Genomic DNA, 27,091 nt, shown 5'->3' with positions numbered 1-27,091 from the left:
ACACTTGACTGCAAAAAAAAGCAGTTAAAAGCTTCCAGTGTCATACACTGAGCTCCTACTGGCAATGGATCAACATGCACATTCATGCTCCAGAGGGGAAAGAAATAACAGAGAGGGAGAAAAGAAGTGGAACAGTTGCATAGAGGAAGAATGAGCTACTGGTATGCGTTTTTCTTTCTGTCGTCAAACTCTCATGTTTCCGCAGGATAGAGCTGGCAGTGGAAAGATGCAGGGAGTCACATGGAAGCTGCAGTGAGTTTAGTAGAGACTGCAGGAGAGCACACTCACACACGTGCGCTCTTCCAAAACCTACTGAGCTAAGCAGCATTTTAAAGCTCTTTCCCAGTACAAAGGCTTTTTCAAACTATAGATATAAGGCAGCTCACTATGTTTTCTGGACAGATGGACACACACCAGGGATGCACAATAAATCTGTACTACATCTAATTATATTTCCCCTATTTTTACATTTAGATGACCATTTCCATCATCTAATAGTCACTTTAAGTTAATCTTTGAAATACTAAGTTTAACAATGTTAAAAGCAGGTCTATTAACATTAGGGTCCATTTTTTTTCATACTGTTACATTATAATAAATCTCTTGAGTAATTTTTAAGTTTATTTTAGTGTTGTTTATTAGTTAAGTTCGGGGGCAGTTAGCGTTTTTGTTTTTGCTATTATTCAACCAAGATGCATTAAATCGATCAAGAATTACAGTGAAGGCTTTTACATTGTTTTAAAAGGTTTCTGTTTTGAATAAATGCTGTTCTTTTGAACTTTCTATTCATTTATAGAAAAATAAGCAGCACCGTTGTTTTAAACATTGATAATGCTGTGATAACAAAATGAGCACCAAATCAGCATAAAATGATTTCTGAAGGATTATGTGACATTGAAGACTGGAGTAATGGCTGCTGAAAATTCAGCAGAAAACAGTTATTTTAAATTGTAATAATATTTCACAATATTAATGTTTTTACTTTATTTCTGATCAAGTAAATGCAGCCTTGTTGAACATAATAGACTTCTTTCAAAAATAAACTTTCTTACAAAAATCTTTCAGACCACAAACTTTTGAATGTGTATATAATTTTAATATCAACCATGTATTGAATATTGACCATGACATGTAAATAATTTATTTGTGTCAGCCAGATTTTTTTAAAATTAATTATCATTGCACCCCCAACACACACACACACACACGTTCTTTTGACTCCTACGACTGTTACTCTTTACTTCACCATCCTTTAACATCTTGTAGTAGCTTAGTGACAAGTCTGGTGAAAACATCCTGCTGTTTTACAGCAGCTGCTAGTGTGTAGCAGAAATGTCTTTAACGTTCACTACGTTTAAAAAGATTTGTGTAAATGATGGGACAATTTGTTTGAGTGCTGAAGTTTCTCTTTTTCTCTTGCATACAGCTGGAGTGTCGTTAGAAGGGCACATTACATAAGGTGCCCTCGTTCCAGACTGAAGTCCGCCATTGCTCTCCAGAGACACACTCCACCTTTCTTTCAGTATATAGGGTAGAGATGGGGAGGGGAGCAGCTAAAAACTGAATTAAATTGTGCAAAATAGGTAATGAAATAAGTTAGCTCTCATGCATTTGCTCAAAGAACATTCAGTTCAAGTAAACAGCAGTTTAAGTGTCCATTTCTTTGATAATAATTGCATTACATTGTTTATAATTTAATTTATATTATTAAATATATATTGTACATGTATAATTTATTGCTGTTATTAATAAAAATAATAATTATTATAAAAAAAATTATTTCCTATTCTACTCAGGGTTTTGCTGTTGCTGTAGTCTTTAGGTCAATGTTAGTATGCCCTCATTGCCAAATAACGGACAAGTGCAGTGTTTTGTAATCAACTCAACTTACCTCACCTAGTGAAATCTCATTGGCTAGCGAGTGGAGGTAGCCTGGCATCATGCGTCATGTGATCTCTGCTCCGGTGTCAGTAGCGCAGGGAGGGGCCATGTTTGTTTTGGACGGTGAGTCTCGCACGGATCTGGGACATTGATTTCAAGCATGTTCCATAGATGTAGGATGGCTTTGGTGGTCCTGTGCAAACACTAACTGTATTTTATAAGCAGGTAAAAAAATTTAAGTTATTTTCTTGAAGATATTAAACCATTTGTATCGTTGATATTTCTGGTTCAGATGTATAGATTAGATCATTAACCGATTCCATGGATGTGTAAATTGTGATTGTATGTGTCAGATCTTCTTTGTGCTTCTGAAAGCTTTTAGATTTTCTGCTAAGCTTTGGACCCTCATCCATCGAAGATGCTATATGTTATGTTTGGAGTGCTGTTTCTCATCTGTTCCCTGAGGGAATGGTTAAATGAATGGCTAATGGCTGTTAGTGAGAGAGAGAGAGAGTTTTTGGCTAATATCTGTCTATACACATTGTGGTAACTTCTCAGGCCTACTTATAGTACTTTTTAAACTGACTATTTACCTCATGCCATGTGATGCTTTATGAATTTCTTTCTTCTGTGGAGCACAGAAAGATATGTTTTGAGGAAGGTTCACACTGGTCTTTTACATACAGTGGAAGTGGATGGTGAACAGTGGCTCTAGAGCTCCTTAAAGCACCATAGAAGTGGTCCATACAGCTGTTGCTCTATATTTTAAGTCTTCTGATGCCATATGGTAGCTGTGTTTGAAATACAGACCGAATTTAAGTCATTATTTACTGAAAACCATCTCCTTCACTGAAGCTCATAAATCTTATATGTATCAGGTTTGATTGTGTGTAAAAACATCAATGAGAAAGTTCAGTGGAATTAATAAAATTGTGTTTTAAACAACATGAAGGTGAGTAAACAAATACAGAATTTTATTTCAGGCCAACCATCCCTTTAAGGGTACATCAATTTGTTGACCTGACTGTTAGAAACTCCTACTTGTATTTTATGCTGTAGGCTTTATTGTTTTATGCTTGATTTATAGATCTTTTGAAGCACAGAGACTGTGTTTTTAGTCAGACCTTGGCTTTTCTGAAATGTCATCCTTCTTTTCTAAAGAAACTCTGCCACAAGTGTTATTTACCAATCGTATTTACACAAGGGCAGAGGCTTTCATTTGTGTGTGTTCCTGTTTAACTTAAACCACAACCCTGTCTTGTCTTCGTGAAACTCGACAACAGAGCTGTAGTTACCGCTGTCACTTTTACAGCTCCATGGCAGGGTCATTCTCCACTCTCCATTTCACATGACGTGTGTGGTCCATCTGCTTATTACTAATGGATGTGTTTTTGGATATTTCCCTTTCAGCCCGTGACGCAGATGAGCGGGAGAAGTGGATTCATGCCTTAGAGGGGACGATTCTTCGCCACACCCTTCAGCGGGTAAGAGCCATATCAAGGCCTCATGTACTACAGGTATGATCTCGGAGAGGTGTAATTAAAATAAAATAAAGACCTTATGATTTTTTTTTTGTGACATCTTTTTAACCTATAGTCCTCACATGTATAAAGTTGTTATTATTATTGTTGTTGTTGCAAGTATTGTTTATTGCAATTAAAAATATATTTTAAATTAGTTTAAATGTTGAATTAATTTTACAAAAAGGGGTGTCCTCCCATTGGCTGTCATTAGGAAAGCATAATGTGTTTTTAATTAGAGTATGTGAAATATTTGCTTTTCTAATGATCTGAAAACTACAAAAAAAAGGCCTGAAGAGGAGCTCTGAGTGTATTGAATGCACTAGACATGCCCACCTGCTCCGTACCAATGGAGGAAACCAGGACAGGCTGAGAAAAGCATGCAGCTTTAGTTAGTTTTTTTTTCCCCATCTTGTAAATAATTGTATGAATTTTTCATGCTTACTTTCTTCCTCTCCCTCTGTATTCTTTCCCTCAATCTATCCTCTCAAAGATCTATCTGTTCCCTCTGTACCTTAACTTAAATTTATTTATTTTTTTAAACCTGCTGACTGGCAGCTGCGTGTACCTACACGCAGAATGTGCGCAGCTATCCGGTCACATGATATCTAGCAGCCAATCACAGCTTTGCTTATTCAGCCAGCCCCTCCCGTGCAGCAGATGGCAGATCCAATCACAGCACTGTATTGTGTTTTCTACAGACTGTAGAGCTTATGCTACTTTTTCTTCTTCTTTTTTTTTCTTTTGAGGAAGTCTCCTGTTCCTGGTCAATAGTGGTTTATAGAACTGCTCTGAATCAGCCGGCGAGCTAATAGGTATTTGTTCACCTTTTTCGCCCCTCCTTTAGAGGAGGAACTTACAGGAAAGGGTGTTTTTCAACTGATATTGAAAGTGTTTCTATGAGTGTGGGTCAGATTTGTGGAGGCATGTCCTGCAGTGGCAAGAACCAAGTGAGTATCTTTGTTGGAATTTACTGATGCGTTAAATCATGCTGTGTGTTGTGTGTGTGTGTGAGTGTGGACAGGTAGGGGTGGGTGGGTATGTTCACGAAGGTAGGGAAGCATTTGCGTGTGCAAATAGAGAGGCCATGGGTCATACTTGAATGCGTAGTTACTTTTCTACTAACTTGAGATTTGCAATCTCAGCCACATCATGTGTGTACGGTCTGTGCTGACATAATAGAGCACATATCTTTAATTCAGACTTGTGTGTTTGCTTTTCAAGTGTCTCACTGGTGTGTTTTTTGCCTAAAAAGGCAGAACGATAGCCTATACACCCCAGGTGGCTTAGTTGATTCACTGAAATATTCTCTGCAGTTGTGTTGGATGTTCAGATTTTCTGCTATGAGTCAGACTGAAAGAGTGAGTCAATGGGATCAGCTTCCTGTCTTGAGAATCTGTGTGTTCAGTTGTGTGTTAACAGCTCAGCGTGCCATGGCTTTCTCATGCCAGGCACAGGATAAAAATAATTGTAATGCTCTCTTGGAGGTCGCAAATGCTTGTTAAGAGGTATTTTGGCAATTTGTTCATGCCAAAATAGCAGATCTCAGGGCTGCTGGGAGATGAGATGTTTATGGTGCCTGTAGGATATGACCAAGCATACTTAACTAGAGAATTGCGGGTAAGTTCCCAGGAAATATGCATTTCAATAAAATCGTATGCCGGATATATTAACATATAGCAGTTAAATCACACATCTGTTTGTCCCTTAACCAGAAATTGTCCCATTTGTTTGTTTTTTCACATAGAAGAGCAGTAGTACAACTGTTAGGATGCTAGTTTGCCAGAAACATACTGTAGTATTAGCAAAGGTACGCAAAAGCAATGCTTGGCAAGGTAAGCAGCCTGTTGAACATCTTTGTTTGTTTGTCTGTTTATTTGATAGGGACAATGCATGTTAATGAACATTTGTATCAAATACAGAATGTAAACAAGCTAGGTTATCAACATTGCTAATTTACATCCGCAGTCCCTAGGCAGGTGCACACAAAAACACATACTCAAATATACATACAAACATCACATAGGAAACAAAATACCCCAAATAAAAAACATTTACTTAAAATGGTTAGACGACTGTTTTGTCATGAGCCACTTTTTAAAGTGATTTTTGAAAGTATGATAAGTGGAAGATTGTCTTAATGACTGCGGCAGGCTATTCCAATATCGAATCCCTATAATAATATGCTATTGTATCCACTACTGTTGCTCCGGCATGACCATAGTTGACCTGAAAGAGAAAACTGACCATCTGTCTGATATAATGGCTCTTGTGGCAATGCTTAAAATGTGAAGTATATTTGCAAATTGTGTTACGAGTTGTCACAATGCTTTAGGCTTTCATTCCAGCTGTTAATAAATCCTGCCGTCATTGTTTAGGAAGTTCGTTTTAGCAGGACAGAGTGCTTTATAAAAGCCCTCGTATAATTCTTACATGACAGAAGTACAAATAACCTGTAGATTAGTACAACCAGGCCATGTCTTCAGAGTGGGATCTTGATCTTTAGTTTATTTTAAAAGCAGCAAATCTCTCATTAGATCTTTTATTGTGCATCTACATTTATGTGTTTGCAGTTAACTCAATGAATCACATGCATACTGATATTCCACTTAACCTTTGAATCCTGAGCGGATTTGCTCTGCTCCTGCAGACTTTGACCTATTTTAATAATGTTTACCATTTTGACCGACAGTCAGCTGCCCATGGCTTTTCTTAATTTTCCTATGCAATTCAGTTCGGCCAATCTCCACCGTGAGGTCTTTCATGAAGGCCGGCAAGACCCAGAGCTCACGACAGTGACCCCCAGACCAGGGAGTACCTCTCTTGTATAGGCTACTGCCAACATTGCCTGTGCTATCTAAATTTCACTCCTCAAAGCCACTTGGGCTAGCTGCTATTAGCTTTAAGCTAGTCTGAAAGTTTAACTGAAGAGGTCTCGAATAGCTAAAGGTTGTATTTGTGGTTATGCTACATATAGAAGAAGGAATTCTGGTTTGCCTTTTTTATAAGGTTGCCAGACGACTTCTGTGTTACAGTAATAATATTTAAATGTCTTGTTCTAGTTATAAGGGAGCTGTTTTAAGGTTTTAGTCTTGTTTTATTCTCAGAATTTGTGTGTTATGAGTTTAGAAAGCACTTCAGACCTCATAGGAGAAGTGTCATAGCATAAAGCCATGTGCTTTAAAAAGTAGTTATTTGTTGATCTGCAATATCCTTAAAGGAAAATAAAATTACATTCAGTTGACAAATTATTTTAAACAAAAATTTTAATTTTATTTAATTTTATTTTAAAATGCACCCGTTTTAAAACTCATAGTTTAGTTGTTCGGGTAAGTACAATTGAAATGATTCCATGAAAAATCTTGGTTAATTGTATGTTATCATGATCAACATTAAAGTCCAGGTCTGAATATCAGTTATGACAAGTCTGTTGATCATCTTAAACAACAAAGTTTTTTTTTTTCTCTTTTTTTCAACCTTGAATTGCTTGAATCAGAAATATTATTGTACAAGATAATGATCGGAAACTTACATCATTGTGGTGCTTGTGGTGACTTTTTATAAATTTCTTTGCTTTCTAGTATCAGTAACCATCAATAACCAAACACAGCGTGTAGCCTTTATTCTGCAGTTCAGTATCAGTCCCTCTCATGGTCTGATCTCTGTTTATGCCTGTTGTCTAATTGTGTAATTCAGTTAAAGTTGCTAATAGAGAGAAATGTGAAGAAGCAGGGAGCGGTTCTGCTCAGTTCCTCTCGAAAGCAGAACGTGACTGAGCTTAGGACACCATGGAAGCTTTTATACACTGGAGAAGGACTGAAACTGATCCCTCTCACTTTCACTTGCAGGAGGCAGAAACAGGATTCGTTCCCAGCGTTCAGGAATTCGACAAGAAGCTAGCTGAAGCTGATGCGTATTTGCAGATTTTGATCGACCAGTTAAAAGTAAGGCTATTTTATCATAAGACCTCATCGTGACTCAAAAGAGTTGACATATAATTTTCTTACATACATTGCTGTCTAATTCCTGTTATTGTTGCATCTTCTAGCTCTTCGATGAAAAGATTAAAGACTGCAAGGAAGATGAGTCGCGCAGAGTAAGACATGATCTTTTTTTATTTGTGTCATCAGAGATGCATCGTCTGTCAGAGTCTTTCTGCTAGGCACAGTATATGGCAGAGACATTCCACTTGTATTACAATAATTGTGAGAAACTGGAATGCCCAATATGGCATCTCTATTGAAGGACATCCCACCCTTCTAAATAAAAGAGCCAGAGTAAAGTCATGCCTGATCAAAATATAGTGCAATATTATGATATCTTGTTTTAGCTAGTAAGTTAAGCTGTTAACTGAAAACACAAAGAAAGGTAAATGTGTCCATTTTCAGCCTTGGCAATATATTATGTAGTTTAATAGACATTTAATATATTTTCATTATTAAGAATAAATTAATTAATTTCTTTGCATATATTTCTAATCAGGCACTAAATGCAAATCACTCAGTGAGTGAGGGGAGATGGAAAAGGGTGGGAGGTCAGTTAGCGGCAATAAAATGTAAATGCATTGTATATTGTTCACACACAGAGAAATTCTGAAGATACTTCAAATACCAAATTTGAAGCCAAGCTTTTACCGAGAGTCACATTTTAAGCCTATTTTAGGGGATGAAACTCATGAGACTGTCATTTGGTCTCAGGCTTTCGTTTCTGCTTTTTTTAGGTTTTGTAAAGGTGCATCTTTGTTTTTAATTCAAGGGCATTTCACAATTCTAACTGAAACTGTCCCTTTTCTTGTTCGTCATTGTCCTATTCACAGAAAATCGAGAACCTGAAGGACACGACTTGTGTAAGAGTGTCTGCACCTTCACCCTCTCAATGCATTTTAGATCTGAATTTGGTAGTGGAATGTATTTTCATTTCTTGTTGTTCTTTTTTTTATTTTTTTTTTAAGAGTATGGTAGAGTCCATCAAACACTGTATCGTACTACTACAGATTGCCAAGGTAAAACGCTTGTCTCTTAAGCTTAGAATGTTTATGCACCTGTGTTTTGTCTGCTCACTGTGTTAATATTTATGTCTTGTGCAACCCAACCTATAATTTTCCATAACCCTTTTAATGTTTATCTTGGCCGGCTTATGAACATTCCAGCAGATACCATATTAATGGTTTGGAGAGGTGATTCTCCTACACTAAGGCCATGTTCACACAGCAGCAGAATACGATTGTCAGGCTTGTTTTACAGTGCTAAGTATGGTTATGCTCACATTGACTTAAAAATTTGACCTTGATTGGACTAATTTGTATCAAATTCATTTACAATGAATTATTTGACTCCTGTATGTTTTACTATGAATGGGGACCTGTTAGTAAATAAATACAGTTGACAATCCCAAACACTGACTGTGTGAACATATCCTAAGAGATTCAGTAGGTTAAAATACCTTGAGTGACCATTGTTATTGCTTCAAATTAAAGCAGAGACCATTTGCATCTTTTGTGGCTTTCTCCCAACTGTGGAGTTGCCTTATTTCTCAATTTGTGTTTTCTTTTTCAAAATTTGAAGGATCAAAGTAACGAACAGCAACACACAAACGGACTGATAGTAAGTTTTGACATTCCTTAGCAATGAACTAGTCTAAATCAAACAGTGCTACTGTTCTCTCTTCCACTGAAATCACATTTTTTAAACTGAACCGAGATGTGCATGACCTTGATCGGAGGGCTCCGCCCACCACGTCTACATCTCTCTCTTTTTTTCTCTGCTTTCATTCTTTCTTACACTTCCTGTCGGGTAATTCTGGACCTGTCCTTTCCTATGGTCATGATTTGCAACAAATTGAAACCCAAATACTTCTTTCCATCATTATAATTGAACCAAACTGCTTAAACCCTGCAAACGTAAGACACGCATATGTGCACGCAGAATAATCATTGATTTTCCGTTGTCATACATGCTGTTGAACCATGTAGGACAAATGGATACGGATCTATTACGACCTACTCGGAGGCTCTCATTGGGTCAATAACCGTCAAGACTGGTGCTGAAGTGACGTAATCACCAACTGCGTTTAAGGCACCTCGCAGACTGATTTAGTTTGAGTTGAATATGGCTAAAAAAGCCAAATCTAAAATCTGTATATAATGTTTTATGCGCATTATAGCAGATCTTTAAACATGAAATGTTGAAAATGCAAATGGTATTTAAGGACTTCAACCAAATGTTGTATTCTTCTGTTTTTGGAATCTTGAGTTTCTTCCTTCTGAATCTGTGATTACCTGAGTGTCTCTGCCTCTTGATTTAATCTCATTCTAGTGTTTATGTATTCGCTGCAGGGCTCTAATTGCTCCAATTGGCTTTTAATTAAGAGCAGCAGCCTCTGTTGTGGTACAACGAAACAGATTATTCAGAACAACAATCTTTTAAAATTCCTTTCCAGAATTCCAGAAAAGCCCCTCCAAACTAATTTCACTCACTCCCCTGCATGCCTTTTTTCCCCCTTGTGTTTTTTCAGGTATTGTTACCTCACCTCTGTGCCCTGTGACGTCAGTGTTTCTCTGCTGGGTAGAAATTATTTGTCATTCTGCCTTGGCTATTTAGTGAATGATATGCAGGATTTTGGGATGCTCTTGTTGACGTGGGTGTAGAGATTAATAGCCTTGTGTCTGAGTCTGTGCCGACTGACAGATGCTCGGTGTTTAGTTACCATAAGGCAGAGATTGACTCATAGTGATTTTTGTATATTGAAAAGATTCAGTGTGACAGATGCGGGCCACAGCTGTGAGGTTGCTCATTTGGACACAGTGTATTATAAAGCACTGAATCGGATTCACTGATTTACTTCAGATCTTTCTCTTGATTATCAAAATGTCATTGACTATTTCTGTCTCTCTGTGTAGAAAGAATGTGGACGCATAAAAAGGTTTAAAACAGCATGGTAATGCATGTAACTTGCATTATATGACATCTTATTGACATACGACATAAATTTAATGCAGCCTTACTGAAAAAAAATAGTCTTACTGACCCCAGACCTTTGAATGTTAGTGTAAATGGTGCTAATTTCATGATTTTATGTTGTCTTTAACAATAAATAACAATATTTTTACTATTTCATGTAGGAAATCAGAGCATTGAAGAGTCAACTGGAGATTTTTATTTTCAATAAATATACCTTGTATGTCTGAATGTCACTTACAAATAGATATAAAAAAAAATTCAGCACCTTAAAGGGATAGTTTAACATTTACTTCATTTACTCACTCTTGTGTTGTTCGAAATCAGTATCACAGATTTTCTTCTGTGGAACACAAAAGGAAAAATTGTATCCTGGCCACTCTGAAATGAAAGTTCATTATACTTCCAAAGAGCGTCCATCTTTTGTTTTCCATAGAAGAAAAAATTAATACAGATTTAGAACAACATTAGGATAAGTAAATGATGCCAGAATTGTCATATTTGAGTGAACTATCCCTTTAAACCGTTCTAGTAACTGAATATCACAAGTCCTTGTTTCCCCTGAGGATTTCTGTGATAGTTGGGTTGGGCAATGAAACTGAAAACTCCTATGAGAGGGTGTATTTATAACGTGCTTTCCTGTGAGAGCTGTGTTTTGTATCATGTCTCTTGTTCTGTGCAGAGCACCATAAACCCAGTGGATGGGGTATTCCAGCCTGCCCCTCTTAACACGTCTGTAGTCAGTGCCATGCCAACACAGACCACTCTGCCCACAGGTGAGCTGTCTTTCTCTCGCTTTCTGTCTCTTTCTCCGTTTCATTCCTTAATAGTGTTGTATATATTTTACGCTTATTTTAAAGGCTTCTTGGCATTTGTAGTCCATTGATTTGGAAACTCTGAAATTAGATTTGGTTTGCAAATTTTGTGTGCATTTATAAGGGCCAAGGGCATATGAAGGGTGTGTGTTCATCTGTAGATGGAGCTCAGGTGTGTAAAACTGAACAGAGGCCTTCTTCATTACCCATGGGCCCTGTTGTCACGGTGATGGGCAGCCTTCAGACCCCCACTCCCAACAGCACAGGTACGAACCAGCAATCAGACAGCCATCAAAGTAAACACATTAAATGTAACTGAATCTGATTTGAAAGTGTATATCAGTTATTTATATGTGTGTATGTTATGCATTGTTATGTGTTTATATTTATTATATATATGCAGATGCTTAAATTCTGATCAACAAATTACCATTAGACTTAATCTAATTTTAGAATGAAGCTCAGTTGTTTTTGGAAGAAAACACTGTATTTAGGATGAAGCTAATCTTACTACTCATCCAACGTGAGCAGAAGCAGTATTCCGCTGCAGTGGGGATGCAGGCTGTGCTGTTCTCTCTGCAGTCAGTCTGTTCTCCCCTGACTGTCCATTAGTGCTGGGTACAGGGGCTCAGAAAGTCCAGCTTCTGCTGAGGCAGTGCAGGAAGAGCTGAGCTCAGCAAAAACACAGCCGATCGGTAGTGCTCTGGACAGCAGTGCAGGAAACTAGGCATAAAACACAGTCAAGAGCTCAAAAGGGCAGACTGTGAATCAGGGTTTCCATTTATATTCATGCCGAAAGTGCTTGCGTTGTAGGCAGGGCTGATTTCATTAGACATTTTTGAGCATTTGAACAGTCTTTGTCTTATCAACACAACCAAACGTTTAATTTATTAGGCTGACAGCATCACAGTAATATGCATGCTTTGTCTTGCTAGCCATTTTCTGTTTTGTTGCTACATTCCTGAACTACACACAATTGTGTAATAATTACTAGCTTTTTGAAAGATGTTTTAAAGATGTTTTTATAGATGTTAATGTCCTCAATTACTCTAATAATAAAATAAAAATAATAAAATAGAAAATCTAAACATGCATGCTTTTTCATTACATTTCAAATTAAAATGTATAACATAATAACATTTTTGTAATTAATATTGTTTATTATTATATATTATATATAGTAGTGCATAAATAGTAAAATACTAGATTTTTAAAGATGTTTTATAGATGTTAATACTCTAATCATAAATGAAAATAATAAAATAGAATAAGTCTAATAAAACATGCTTTTTTATTTTATTACATTTTAAATTAGAATGTGTAATTACATTTTTCATTAATATGAATGAAATTAATAAAATGCTAGTATTTTAGCATTATTTAATGCTAAAATACTAGCATTTTTTAAAGATTTTTTATATATGTTAATATCCACAATTACTCTAAAATAAAATAAAAAATAGAAAATCTAATAAAACATGCTTTTTATTTTATTACATTAGTTAAAATATATGAAAAAATTTCATTACATTTCAATAATACTAAGTAGTACATAAATAATACCTTATTAATGTTAATATGTAAAATATGACCTTATGTTTTTGTTGGTGTCATAATTGAAATGAACCAGTGAAGAGTGATGTCAGGGGTGGGCATATACAGTTTTAAATCAGTTTTAAAAATCTGTTGCTTTGTTGGTCCAACGATTATTCTGAAATACACGTGTGTGTGTGTGTGTGTGTGTGTTTAGGACTGTACAAGGAGTCATACATATTTGCAGTTTTTAAAACCAGAGCTTTTGCTTGTGAGATCTGCTATGGATGTAGTGTATTACTAAGCATCATCAAGCGCTAAATATCCTCAACGTGATTTTGCAGTGTTGAGCAATGGAACCAATTGGACGCAATGGCCAATCAGAAACGTTTTGTCAGAATTCACTCACCGCTGAAAGCGCCGCAGTTTTTAAGTGCAGTTTTGCACGCTCGTGAATCATCTCATGACTAAGTGCAGACGCGATGTAAATAAGAGATTCTTTGTGCAGTTTAGAGAGCTTCATTGATTATAACGGAACTTTGTAAGATCACGATGAACAAAGATGAGTGACGCTTTTTAGTGATAAAGGGAGTACGCTTTCTAGGGTATAATCCATTCATAATTTGTATGAAACTTTCGTTTTTCAGACACATAGGCTACACCCTGCAAAGTTTCGGGAATGACATCCGCATATTTATGCGGGATTCACTCTCGAAATACCAGTGATTGGCAATGGACAGAACATAAAATATGTTGATTTAATTCTGGAACCGGTCCTGGCCAAACCTCTACAGACAGCGCGCGTCCCGAGCGAGATCTAATTCACGGACCAAAAGCGTGTGTAAACTTTATTGAGATCGGGATAAAACAACCAGTAATTTCATTTCATTTCCAGTAACGGACGGTAGAAAATTCAGCAATGAATGGTATGCGATTTATGACAGAATATAGTCCCACAACTGATCGTTTATTTTTTCCTCACGTGTCTTGCCTTTGGTAACAACGATTCAAAATCAAGTGACACAGGAAAAAGACACGGAAAACTTCAGTGAACATCAGAAAAGCAGCATGCACATTTCTGGTTAAAAATGAAAGGCCATCAACTGACAAACGGGAAGCATCACCATTCAAGTCGGCAGGAAGAGCCAAAGCTAGTCCACAGTTTACTAAACAGTGGCAACCTCTTTAAGTTATTCTTGACTGTGTTGGATTGACTGCTTTGATGCGTTGCAATTCGGTAGGGCATTGTTTTGATGCTTACATCAGAAAAAAAATATTTTGCTTTTATTTATTTATTTATTTCATATATATATATAAAAATTTTCTTGCCCCCCCTGACTCGAGAGCCAAATGTCGCAGATGCTAAGCATGTATATGAGCTTATCACCCATGCTATTTATTTGAAGCCCACATGCCAGACTCTTATTCAAAAGCACAAAACCTCAACCCATATCTGAAATATACTGACTGCCGGCCATGGTATTGCTTAAATGAGTGTGGTTAGTCATAGTTCCTCTGCACACTTACATTTATTCTCACATGTATTCATTTAATTTTCTTCCTGTGGTTTTAGGGAGTGGTCCTTCAGCTCCCAGCAGCAGCGTGACTTCGCCCAGTCACATGAACATACCACCCCACAGTGTCCCTGACTTCTCCTATTCCAGCAGTGAAGATGAGTTTTACGACGCAGATGAGTTTTATCATAGCAGCACCTCACCAAAACACTGCATAGAGTGAGTTAAACACACAGACACATACCACACCACACGAAAAACAGAATAGTGCAAGTAATGAACAGAAACATAAAAACTTCTGTATAATTAAAACTCACTGAAGTACTGCTGCACAAGTAAATTATAGTAGCACCTGGCCACACGCACATTAAGTAACACTGCATTATGTGAAAACAGTACTGCTTGGAGTTTAAAACACTCACACACACTATTTACTGCAAACAAAAAGAAACACACACTGACCTAATTAAAACAGTGAATGGACTCACTTACACACACAAACTCTAGCTTCCATTGCCACAGAATTTATTCTGGAATAAGCTGACGTGATATTCTTGTGTCTCTGCAGTCCGAAGAGATCCGCTGCTGTGAACAGTGACGATAGCACAGCCCTAAAACGGCCAGACACCAACGAATCAATCAACTCCTCCATGTCGAACGGCACCACTGATGCAGGTACACAGAACACACACATGCACATCCCTCACGTTTGAATTTCCCAAAATGAATCAGAGCAAATATTGTGTTTATTTTTATATTTAGATTTTAACACACTTTTAACACTTAACACCAGCACCATCCAAAAACTAACAATATGTATAGTATAATTAAGATGAATTATAATAATAATTATTTAATTATTTAAATATCTATTAAGAATAATTATGATTTTTCAGTGTTTTTTTAAAGAAGTCTCTAATGTTCACCAAAGTTGCATTTATTTAAATACAGTAAATACATTAATATTGTGAAATATTATTGCAATTTAGCATAACTATATATATATATATATTTAAAAATGTAATTTATTCCTGTGATGGTAAAACTGAAATTTGGTTCTGCAGAACTCGGTCTAATGTGATTTGATGCGCAATTATTATAGGAGCTCAAATATTAATAATGGTTATTATTATCATCAATGTTGAAAACTGTTTTTGACCATTAATATTTTCTTTAAAAATGGGATTTTTTTTTTTCAGTATTCTTTGATTAATAGAAATTGTTTATTTGAATTTTTTTTTTTATTATTATCATTGTCTTTACTGTCTTTAAAAAGACAGACATCTTTAAAAAGATCAATTGAATGCATCCTTGCTGAATAAAAGTACTTGCCCCAAACTTTTGAATGGTAGTGTATTATGGTTTTCACAAAAAATATTAAGTGTTTCCAACACTGATAATAAGAAATGCAGTTGAGTTCACCTTGTGTGTTTCACATTCACTGTTTGCTTAGTTCATTGGTTGCTGTGTGTTTTTCTCAGATCAGTTTGACAGTCATGATGAGAAAGATGATGATGGCGAGGGTGAATCTGTGGAAGAACACACAAGTGTCATCATGCATCTGCTATCTCAAGTGCGACTGGGCATGGATCTCACCAAGGTAAACACAAACAACCTTCTCTTTTTCACATTTCCATCTCTTTTTTTCCCTCTTTTTTTTGTGTGTCATTTCTACCTTTCAATCCATCTTTGTCTTTCTCAGGTTGTCTTGCCGACATTTATCTTGGAGCGGAGGTCGTTGCTGGAAATGTATGCAGATTTCTTTGCTCACCCGGATTTGTTTGTAAGGTAACGCTCGTCCTGTCTTGTCTATAGATCTCACAGCTGTTCTACCATATGGACTTATCATTCTTAAGTCTGATTACAGCAGTACTGTAATAACTGATGAATTTAAAAGTAGCAGTGCTACTAACTTGACTACATTTCGGAGTAGCCAGACAGCAGCTGAGCTGTTTCCAATGTACTGTTCTAGTAATTAACTGTTGACAGAATATTGCATTGCTATTTTATTATATATCTCATGCAGCTTTGCAATCAAATGAGCTGAGGCAATAATCAAACATGCTATGCTAGGATATCTTTGCTGTCTGAAATAGAAGTGTGATTCATTCTAAGTTGATTTGTTCAAACAGTTCATTTTAATGAACTCGTGATTGGCACATTTTGCAGTATTGCGGAGCAGCAGGATCCAAGGGACCGCATGGTGCAGGTGGTAAAGTGGTACCTCTCAGCCTTTCACGCTGGTCGGAAAGGATCTGTGGCCAAGAAGCCCTACAACCCCATTCTGGGTGAGGTGTTCTTCTGTCACTGGGACCTGCCCGAAACAGAGGATCCTGCTCCTTCTGTGAGTGTAGGTTTGAAGGTCTAAAAAAGCCAAAGCTTGCAGTATCTTCTATTACAGATTTTATTTGTTGCCACTCCATGTATTATCATTTTTCTTATCCATCACTCACTGTCTGTCTTTCTAGGAGTCTGTATCTGATGGGCCATTGCCGTGGAGTAGCAAAAACAGTGTGTCATTTGTGGCAGAGCAGGTTTCTCACCACCCTCCTAGTAAGTGCTCAACTAACTAGTTACTAACTTTATCCCTGAGTATGCCAAACTAATTAAATTAAATTTATCATAACCACCAGTAGAAGAAAATGGATCCAATTTACAAGTGTTAGACTTGAAGAACCTCAAACCCCTTTCTCCCCTATCCTTTTCATCCACGTCCTTCCTCTCACCCATCCTTTCTTTCACTCAGCTCACTCAGAATGGTCAAAAACATCATATAATTTTATCATCATTTGAATTATCTCCGGGCGACTGGTACAATGGTCTCAATCTTACAAGTAGTAGACTAAAAGGAAATACAGATCCTACGAGTTTAATGTGTTTACTGTTGAGGGTGTGCCATTTCCCAGTGTCTTTCATGCAAATTACCATCTGTCCCCAAAAGGTGTAAACTTTCCACATCTAGGACTTGATCAATGCACATTCCAATTGTTAGATCCTGTCTCCATTTGGGGGATGTTTGTCTTGGTCTGAGTACTTAAGGAAATGTTGCAAGAAGCTCAGGGCTTCCTGTAGTCAGATGAGCTCGTAGTGTGGAGTGTGTGTATATACACTCCATACTATATATTTTTTGAAGTCAGGTATGCATCTTTTACTCTTAAATTTATCTTTGAGAATTTGATGTCTTGTATTGATTTGATTTGATATCTATGTAATTGGCATAATACATATTTACCTTACTGATAATAAATTGTTACATTTGAATTGATTCGGTTTACTGTGAGATTATTGACTGTAGTAGATTACGTTTTATCCTGTTACCGCATTTCTGCGTCAGGTTAGTAACGGACTAAAATCTAGTTGAGATGGAGCATAGGGCACACCAACTGGATCTTTAGTGATCCGGCTAACACTTGGTATTAGTTCAAGTGTACTTAGAATGTAAGGGCTAAAAGGGAATTTCCATTTAGGTCAACTGCATGTTGTTTGACCAACCTGAATAGGGTGGGCCTAACCTCTTGTTTACTGTAATGTTACTCTAGATAAGTGTACTTGTGAAACCATGGCACGACCAAACCAAAGCTACTATCAGAGAAAGTAATGTTGTTCGGCTTATATCATAGCAGTGGTCGTGACCTCTGACTAGAGATAATGTTGCTTTATTCAAGTGTGTACAGATCTATAGGGACTTAACATAAGTACTTTTAGAATGAGCAAGCATAGGGGTGGCCGTTACCTATGTCTAATAACCATGGCCCACTAACAGCCGGTGTGACATCTCTGAGAGACATGATAATCTGAATGAATGAGCACAATAAGAGCAAAGAGTTAACTAAAATAATCAAGTGTCAGAATAATGTTTAGAAATTGACAAACAGAATGGATAAATTAATAAAAAAAAAAAGAAAGAAATTTGCATTTTAACCTAAATTCGAGGTCATAATCAAATGGAGTCAGATTAGAATTTAATTGAAATTAAATTACTTTGCACACACCGAAAAGACAGAACACGAAGGAAACCTTCAGCCACCATTGGGCCAATTGGGTGGACCTTACACAAGTTACCAGAAATTACCTCAATTATCTGTTGCTGGTACTGAAAAGTAAAATAATTATTTGTTTAATTAGTAATTTATTTATTAAACTTGTTTAAAATAAACAGTCAAAAGTCAAATAATTCCAGTTGTTTAATTAATGATTTTATTTATTAAAGTCATTTAAATTTTATAATGTTAGTGCAATAATCTGTTGTGATTTTTGGGTAAATGGACATATTCTGTCACCTTTGTCCTTCTGCAGTATCTGCGTTTTATGCTGAGTGTTTCAGCAAGAAAATCCAGTTCAACGCCCACATCTGGACCAAATCGAAGTTCCTTGGAATGTCTATTGGTGTTCATAATATTGGTCAAGGTAATCAAGGACATTGTAAAGTGGTGATTAATATACATTAGTGCTATTGCGGTGCTTAATTGTCCTCTCCTGTCTACCGTAGGTTGTGTGTCTTGTCTTGAATATGATGAGCACTATATTCTTACTTTTCCCAATGGCTACGGGAGGTAAGCATTGTTCTGTTTTATCACTTTATCACACTGATGTATTTTAGATGTTTAGATTTCTAGAGGGGGAAGTGGACGGAGCGTCTCATCCATCTCACTGTGCTCCCAATAGGTCAATCCTCACTGTTCCATGGGTTGAGCTGGGTGGAGAGTGCAATATTTCCTGTTCCAAATCTGGCTACAGTGCCAATATAGTTTTCCACACCAAACCGTTCTATGGAGGAAAGAAGCACAGGATAACTGCTGAGATATTGTAAGTCAAAGTGATACTGTATAAATTCATTCATAAAAATCACTTTTAAAGCAGCACTTGAGTCAAAAGATTTTAAGTAAATAAATGTCACTTCATTAATCCATGAGATGACTTTTCTTTCGTTATTACAGTAAATTCATGCAAAGAAATGTATATGCAAGTGCGTTAAGATTACTGTCACATGAGAGTATGTAATAAAATCCTCATAATGTTGTCCTTTTTAGTGCTCCCAGTGATAAGAAGTCATTCTGCTCCATAGAGGGAGAGTGGAATGGTGTGATGTATGCAAAGTGGGCTACAGGGGTAAGTTTGATCACTAAAAAACAAGAAAAGAAAGTACATTCAAGAATACATTTGAACATATTTGTTTTCCTCCCAGGAAAATGCACTATTTATTGACACAAAGAAAATTGGCATTGTTAAGAAGAAGGTGCGGAAATTGGAGGACCAGTTGGAGTATGAATCCAGAAGGTGTGTAGGTCTGCGTTTTCTGACCAGTTTTTTTTTTCTCTCTCTGCTTTCTAAATGTTGTTTTCTTCATAGAGCCTCTGAAACAGGTTTGCCGTAATGTGAAACATCTCCAAAGTCCATTTTCTCTCAAGCTACAGTGCCGATTCAAACACTTTTTAATCTTGGACTTGCCTCCTTGACAAGTCATGGGGAAACCAGCCTTAAAAACCCATTTGAATTTTTTGTTTTTAAGAATGAGGTTTAATCCCTCAGGTTCTTAAATCTAATTTGTATTACCGAATGAGTCTTATTTTCCCATTTAATCTGGGAGGGTTTTTAAAGTGATTTGGAAAGTCCACATTGAAAATCTGCAGTTGAAATTTCCATTAAATCTGGGTATGAACAAAGTTTATAATAGTTTTAGGATTTCGCAATTTTTTTTTAAATATTTTATTACATAATTCAAAATAAATATTTCAGGTTCTGTTCTACTACTAGGTCACAAATCAGATTCATACATTTGTGTCATTGATCTTGTGAACTTATTTGTACAGACGGTCAAATGTTCTTGCTTCCATTAAGGCTCAAGATTCTCATTGAATCATGCAGCTTGAGTGTTGTTTAGGGGTGTAACGATTCACTCGTTTTCTCAATGCATCGATTACAAACCCTGACGATGCAATGCATCAATCTTGAAACATGTATTTTTGAATCGTGAATCGTAGATTTCGGACAGTAATCGATTTAAAACGCTAAGAATCGAATGAATCGCGATTTCTTTAGCGATTCAATGCTTTCATAATATATACACATTAAATTACTACAAGCACAAATTAATGGAGACCTTGAACAGTGTTGGTGCCTCGCATCTCTCCTTCATGCGTTCCACTATTTACCACCTGTGACTGTCACAGGATTGCGCTCGCGCTCAGCAGCTGATGTGTGATCTCTCCTTAGTTCTCGTGGCCAGTAATGCTAAAGTGAATTAGTTTTGCTTTTCTGTAGTTTTTCAATGGCTCTCGGTCATACCGACGACGACATTACCAGAGCAGTCGAAGGCTGCGCATTTATTGCATGGACGGAGCAAAAATTGAAGTGTCTAAAACATACGCACAGTTCCATTGAATGATAAATGTGTTTTAACAATGTCCTTCAACCGAATGTACGAAGGAAGCTGTTAAAATAACCACAGCATTAACAACAACCTTGAAATAAGAGCGCAAGGTTTATCTGATAATCTAAATTATTACTAATGCTTTAGTAAACAGACATCGGGCGCGTTTTCTTTCAGAATTATCATTCGCCGATGGAGAGGAAAAGTTAAATACTATAGCATTTTATTTTATGAAAATGAGATAAAGAAGTTTTCGCACTGAAAGAGAAGTGATCTCGCGCTCATAGACGTGCCTATATCTGTGCTAAACTGTATAAAAAGCAGAATGAACTGAAACATTAAGACAATAAACACAATAAATAAATAAATACAATTTATGAATGATGCAGTGCTAATTGACATATAATTTATTACAGTAGCCTACAGAAACTATAAAGTATATATTTTTTTACCTTATTCTGTGCAAAAAATGGAAATAATTGTTTGTAGTATATAAAACAATAATAAAATTGCCATTATGACAAAATTATAGATTACAAATGATTGATTATTGTCCAGCAGTGTATTTAATTTCTTATAGCAAATTCAAAGTGAGCAATAAGAAAATAATTCCTTGTAAAAAAAATAATAATAATACTACATGCATACATAAAATTATTGTATTTGACATTTCTGTCACTTCTGAAATGATGGCTACGCCCCTGGTGTGACAAAATGTTAGCCTAATACATAATATATTTAAAGCTCTTTTTAAAATCTTGGCTTACATAAATTTCTACATATGCCATGTCATGCCATAGCATCATTAAACTAGCATCTAGCAATAGACAAAAGTGTTTTTTTTTTATTTTTATTTTTTTTACTTATGGTTTTGTAACCATAAAGGCTGCTGTGTAATTTACCCCCTGACTAAGCATTTAAAGAATTTAGGGGAAGCATTTAAATAATCCTGTAAATGCACTTAAAGAATGCAAAATCGAGTTGTTTATCAAATTGTGAATTGAATCGAATAGAATCGTTGTGAATTTGCAAAAATCGTTCTTGAATCGACTTGAAAACCTGTGAATCGAATCGATTCGCTGTCTACCCAAAGATTCACAGCCCTAGTGTTGTTGCCATCAAAGCAAAAGATGAACAAACCAAATACAAAGAAATTTTCTAATTAATCTTCAACTTAATACTCAAATAGTTATGCTGATAATATAATTTGCAATGGGAAAATTCCAAGTACAAGCATTTTGACTAGTGGACTTTTGGAACACACAGTATTTAATTCCCAGTTCAGTTTTGTTTGAACCCGACTTATTTGATGATCTTCAAAATGCTTGGTTATTTTTGTGCCGGCTTCTCTGGGGACCTGCTAAAGTGATGTTTTTTGTTTCTGCTTGGGTACCTTTGTGAGATGATCTGATGCAGACCACTGTTATTTTTTCTGTCTGGCTGTCAGTTTGTGGAAGGACGTGACAACGAACCTGAAACTGAAGGACATTGATGCTGCGACGGAAGCCAAACACAGGCTGGAGGAGAAACAGAGAGCGGAGGCCAGAGAAAGGAAGGAGAAGGAAATGCAATGGGAGACAAGAGTGAGTGTGCTTAAGTACACACATATGTGAAGGGGAAATGTGCTGTGAGAAATAATGACATTGAAATATGACTCTGATAAATGGTCCTTAATTGGTTCCTGTTGCTTTTAAGCAGCATGTTCTTACACTGAACGTTACCCATGAGGCACATAGCTGGATGTTTAAAGAGCCCAACAGTGCCTGACAGTTTTTCAAATTCATTTTCTCCAAACATGCTTCAGCTTTTACCCAAACCAACCAACTCGTGTTGAATTCTGAAATCAGACAGACTCAAAATGCTTGGTTATTTTTGTGCCGGCTTCTCTGGGGACCTGCTAAAGTGATGTTTTTTGTTTCTGCTTGGGTACCTTTGTGAGATGATCTGATGCAGACCACTGTTATTTTTTCTGTCTGGCTGTCAGTTTGTGGAAGGACGTGACAACGAACCTGAAACTGAAGGACATTGATGCTGCGACGGAAGCCAAACACAGGCTGGAGGAGAAACAGAGAGCGGAGGCCAGAGAAAGGAAGGAGAAGGAAATGCAATGGGAGACAAGAGTGAGTGTGCTTAAGTACACACATATGTGAAGGGGAAATGTGCTGTGAGAAATAATGACCTTGAAATATGACTCTGATAAATGGTCCTTAATTGGTTCCTGTTGCTTTTAAGCAGCATGTTCTTACACTGAACGTTACCCATGATGCACATAGCTGGATGTTTAAAGAGCCCAACAGTGCCTGACAGTTTTTCAAATTCATTTTCTCCAAACATGCTTCAGCTTTTACCCAAACCAACCAACTCGTGTTGAATTCTGAAATCAGAATTATATTTATTATTGTTGGTGTTTTTCTGTAATGTAGATATTTGTTGTGTAACTGCCTTAAGAAGTTGTGTTTTTATTGGGTTGCTTTAATTAAATTCTGGAAAAGGAGTCGCTCATTTGAAGTGCGGTCCACGTGTATAGGCCTCGAATGAACGTTGATATGCTTATTGTAACTAAATTATCTTTGCTAATATGCTTTAAGTTTTGACAAAGGTTTTAATATTAACTTGACTAAACCAATTCACGTTTAATTCAATATTGGTCAACGTGGTATGTGTTGTAGCGAATTTTTGTTAATCTATTTTCTTTATTTCCAGGTCTAATGCTTTGAGGCCTCTGATAAAGGGTGACATAAGGTGTATATACCAGAAGTCTAGTTTTAAATGCATTTTGAATACGTTGCTTATGATGAATAAAAAAAGAAATAAGAGTAGTGGACAGGAGTGATTTCTGAGAATTTTTACACTGAGGCATTGAGGTTTTTAATTGAGGATGTAATTGACGTTTCAGCGTTATAATCCGCTTTTTTTCTTTGCTTGCAGGAGACTGGGGTGCATCTAGAGTAGTGTCCAAGGTATTTTTTTTCTCTCTCTCTCTGAGATGGAATAAATTTAACTAGTCAATTACTTGACTAACACTTAATTTGTCCATGTTTAGTTCATAAGCCTATAATCTGTTTGCTTGTATGATGATTTAAGTGATGTTTGTAGGGACATCTGAGTATTTGATGAGCCAACATCTCTGACAAGTAAAACGGTTGTGTGCGCGTGCCTAGTCTTTTGTAAACTTGTGTTAATTATTTCTATATTTTTATTTCCAGGTCTAATGCTTTGAGGCCTTTGATTAAAGGGTGACAACAGGTATATGCCACGAGTCTGGTTTTAAATGCATTTTGAATACTCTGCTTATGATGAATAAAAAAAAGAAATAAGAGTAGTGGACAGGAGTGATTTCTGAGAACTTTTTTTTTTTCCTGAGGCATTGTAAGGTTTTTTATTTTTATTATTATTGTTCCCATTTAAACTAGTTGTTTTTAATGCTTGGCCTAGTCTTTTGTAAACTTGTGTTAATTATTTCTATATTTTTATTTCCAGGTCTAATGCTTTGAGGCCTTTGATTAAAGGGTGACAACAGGTATATGCCACGAGTCTGGTTTTAAATGCATTTTGAATACTCTGCTTATGAATAATAAAAAAAAGAAATAAGAGTAGTGGACAGGAGTGATTTCTGAGAACTTTTTTTTTTTTCCTGAGGCATTGTAAGGTTTTTTTATTTTTATTATTATTGTTCCCATTTAAACTAGTTGTGTTTAATGCTTGCAGGAATGTGAATCTGGAACGCTGTGTGAAAGGTATATATTTTATGTGTCATGCTTTAATGAAAATAAGTGTGTATGATGATAGTATTTGCTACTCTTGAGTTTACGCTGACGAAACTGCAACCACCAAGTTCTTATCTGATGCACGGTGTTTGAATATCATACGCCTATTGCAGGTGTGCTCTTGTTAAAATTTGCCCCCCCCCTTTTTTTTTTTTTTCTTAGGAGCATGTGCAGTTGATTTGAACGGTAAGCTTTTAAAAGTGCCTGCTAGGCAGCAGTCATTCTGTTTATGATGATTGTTTTATAAAACAATGGGAATCTCTCTGAATTTAGACTGAAAGACATCTGTGTACTGAAACAGTGCTAGTTTAAGACCTTATCCTCTTTGCCTTTTGTTCTGTACTAACGGCGTTTCATTACAGGTTGTTAAAGATGTTGGTGGAAGAGATGTGAAGATGCGTTCAGCTGAGCATGGTATTACTTTTTGGATTTTTACTAAAATTTCTGTGGTGCAAGTGATGACTGCATAGTTCAGCAGAAAATCCATGAAGAATGCTAAGCATTGTCTTTCGCTCCTAGCTGATGCATCTCTGGTGTTCTCTTTCTGTATCTTAGTAGTTGCTTTGTCTTACACTTGTTTCTCTTTGCAGCATGAGTTCTACAGGGATTCAAACATGATTGGTGAGCTTGAGGTTTTAATCAAAAACATTTTTAATTTGGCAATGGTGTAACTTTTGATTTTCCTCGTTGCAGCTTTTACTGTAATTCTGGCTGTGGAAAGATCAGTAGCTGTCTGATTGTTCTTCAGGGTAAGTGGTTAACTTGAGTTGTGACTAGGGATGTTCATTTTGTTTAGTTTTTTTTTCCCTAACTGATGCTCATTAACCATTTGTTAAAGGGAAACCGAATGAAAATTAGCTTCAGGGGGGTGAAGTAAAACACAAGCTAATTTTCATTTTTGGGTGAACAACCCTTTAACTGTTAACTGACAAGATTATTAAATTGGAAAGGATAAGTGTCTGACCAGTTTAATAAAAAAAAACATTTGTTCCCCGGGGATTAATTTTTACATGCCCAAAGCAGCAAACAAATAAATGTGTATGAGAAATAGTTCCATTTTAAAAAATGAGAAACCGTGCAACAAGTAGCCTAGTATGCAGAGTTTCAGTTCAATTTTGTTGTGCGACAGGAAACCGACGGCAGAAAGCGGCATCCTATTTTTCTTTAGGCTTATTTTACAAAAGCACAAATAAATATAAACTCGTAGCGTATTTTAACCATGCTGCAAACTTTTTTTTTTTTTTTAATGGGTAAGTTACTGAATTTAAATGACTTTTTAAATGGTTAAACTTATTGTATTAATCAGTCAGTTAACTGATTATACAGTTAAAATGAACATCCCTAGTTGTGACTGGTACCAAGATGGTCTCAAACTGATGAGTTTGAATCAGGTCTCTGATCTTTTTGAGGACATGTTAAAACTTTCTGACTTAAGACCACGTAATTGTGCGTTTTAACTCCTTAAAAGCAGGATGGGGAGTTTAATTTGTCCTTTTGTCTCTTAGGACTGATGACCAGCATGATGTGCTGATGGCAGTCACTGTAAGTGTTGTCTTTTTGTAGTTGTAAATCTGTAGCTCTGACCATTGTGATGAATCTGATGTCCACTGACTTTTGACATGGAGGTTGGATATTAGCTCTGGCTGATCAGGTCACATGTTAAAATCCTGGTCCTCATGGATGTTTTCTGTTCTAACAGGTGGGTGTGTGTGCTTATTGACAGGTGCAGTGGTGACTGCTCCTTTGTGCCATGTGAATATGAATGCGGCGTGTGTTTAAGGTTGGTTTTTGTTTGCAGACTTTCCAGTATCTTGTAGTTGGGTTTTATGATGCTTTCCAAATGTTTGACCTGAACACACAATGTGTCTTTGACCTAAACCCAGGTCCTGGATTGGGGCAACGTGTTGATTGTGACCAACTAACCAATGGCAGTCTCTTAGGGAGCTCAAGATTATCCAGGATGGCTCTGGAAAAACCATATGGTATGCTTGTGACCGTTTTCTTTCAGTTTCTTACAACCTGTGATGACATGATTCTGCCAAATGAATTTGCTGATTATATATTTTTACCGTTCCATATATCTGAGGTTGACTTAAGACTACTTTTAACCTTGATATTTGCACTTGTGCTCTTCTAAAGTCTCTTTTCTTCCCTTGTAGGACGGTTTTACCTGCATCTGACTCTTCTGAATGATGTTCCAGAGAGCTTCGATTCTTTTATCGCTTTCTGATTTGAAGTCACTGGTCTTTTTGAGCAATTAAGTGACCTTTTCAAAGCTGTCGTCTACGTTACAACTGCATTTTTGACTACCATTTTCAACAGCACTACGTTGCAGCTACGCATTACTTCAATAAAGTCCTAAAATCAAAGGCGTGTTTGATGTATGATTGTATCTGGGTTGGTTAATTGACTTTATCAAGGACTAGTTAAACAAGCCTTTTAGATATTTAGTAGCATGCAATATGATCTGTTTTTATAGTTTAATGTTGAGCACTGATTAATTAAACCTAAGCTATGGAAGCAAATTTCTTACATGTCCCTTGCAGCTCAAAACTGGCTTAAGTCGCGACAGGACTTGTAAGTTGACTCGAAGTTGTCATTTCCCATGTGTTTAATTTGATAAGATTTACAGGAGCATAATTCGGTGACAGAAATGGGTTTCCATAGTAAGTGCCACCTTCTCAGTAGTTGGAATAGCAGCATCTTCGTGGGACGGAGCATTTACACTTGGTCTG

The 27,091-nt window shown here is 36.5% G+C and overlaps 1 protein-coding gene and 1 long non-coding RNA gene across 12 annotated transcripts in view; both read left to right on the top strand.

Moving 5' to 3' along the window:
- osbpl9 (oxysterol binding protein-like 9) overlaps nt 1-22,293 on the top strand; it is a 30,576-nt gene extending 8,283 nt beyond the window's left edge. Inside the window, exons 4-23 of one of the 9 annotated variants that reach the window (XM_016228820.1) lie at nt 3,292-3,398; nt 7,250-7,345; nt 7,450-7,497; nt 8,218-8,247; nt 8,353-8,403; nt 8,966-9,004; nt 11,040-11,133; nt 11,334-11,438; nt 14,279-14,438; nt 14,788-14,894; nt 15,701-15,819; nt 15,922-16,007; nt 16,389-16,569; nt 16,688-16,772; nt 18,516-18,626; nt 18,709-18,772; nt 18,885-19,025; nt 19,250-19,328; nt 19,405-19,496; nt 22,037-22,290. In XM_016228820.1, the coding sequence (XP_016084306.1) occupies nt 3,292-3,398; nt 7,250-7,345; nt 7,450-7,497; nt 8,218-8,247; nt 8,353-8,403; nt 8,966-9,004; nt 11,040-11,133; nt 11,334-11,438; nt 14,279-14,438; nt 14,788-14,894; nt 15,701-15,819; nt 15,922-16,007; nt 16,389-16,569; nt 16,688-16,772; nt 18,516-18,626; nt 18,709-18,772; nt 18,885-19,025; nt 19,250-19,328; nt 19,405-19,496; nt 22,037-22,202 (1,961 nt within the window). In that variant the 3' untranslated portion in view covers nt 22,203-22,290. Of the gene's footprint in view, nt 1-3,291; nt 3,399-4,236; nt 4,352-7,249; nt 7,346-7,449; nt 7,498-8,217; nt 8,248-8,352; nt 8,404-8,965; nt 9,005-11,039; nt 11,134-11,333; nt 11,439-14,278; nt 14,439-14,787; nt 14,895-15,700; nt 15,820-15,921; nt 16,008-16,388; nt 16,570-16,687; nt 16,773-18,515; nt 18,627-18,708; nt 18,773-18,884; nt 19,026-19,249; nt 19,329-19,404; nt 19,497-22,036 lie in introns of those variants that run through there. The other 8 variants (XM_016228837.1, XM_016228829.1, XM_016228845.1 and 5 more) reach the window with 8 other exon arrangements.
- A 712-nt stretch (nt 22,294-23,005) lies between these two features.
- LOC107548266 (uncharacterized) lies at nt 23,006-26,725 on the top strand. Of its 3 annotated transcripts, none has more exons than XR_001604457.1 (12): nt 23,006-23,331; nt 23,518-23,549; nt 24,070-24,109; nt 24,298-24,326; nt 24,519-24,542; nt 24,719-24,770; nt 24,947-24,977; nt 25,050-25,105; nt 25,862-25,898; nt 26,080-26,136; nt 26,240-26,338; nt 26,516-26,725. It is a non-coding gene; the product is annotated as an uncharacterized lncRNA (long non-coding RNA). The 3 variants fall into 3 exon arrangements; XR_001604454.1 differs by lacking the exon at nt 24,070-24,109 and adding an exon at nt 23,796-23,835 and having other exon boundaries at nt 23,008-23,331; nt 26,056-26,136; XR_001604452.1 differs by lacking the exon at nt 24,070-24,109 and adding an exon at nt 23,796-23,835 and having other exon boundaries at nt 23,009-23,331.
- The last annotated feature ends 366 nt before the right edge of the window (nt 26,726-27,091 follow it).

Source organism: Sinocyclocheilus grahami, unplaced genomic scaffold (assembly GCF_001515645.1).
Source record: "Sinocyclocheilus grahami isolate Dianchi unplaced genomic scaffold, SAMN03320097.WGS_v1.1 scaffold16.1, whole genome shotgun sequence".
NCBI lineage: Eukaryota > Metazoa > Chordata > Actinopteri > Cypriniformes > Cyprinidae > Sinocyclocheilus > Sinocyclocheilus grahami.
Note: the sequence above shows the minus strand (reverse complement) of the source record. Positions and strands in the feature narration are given on the sequence as shown.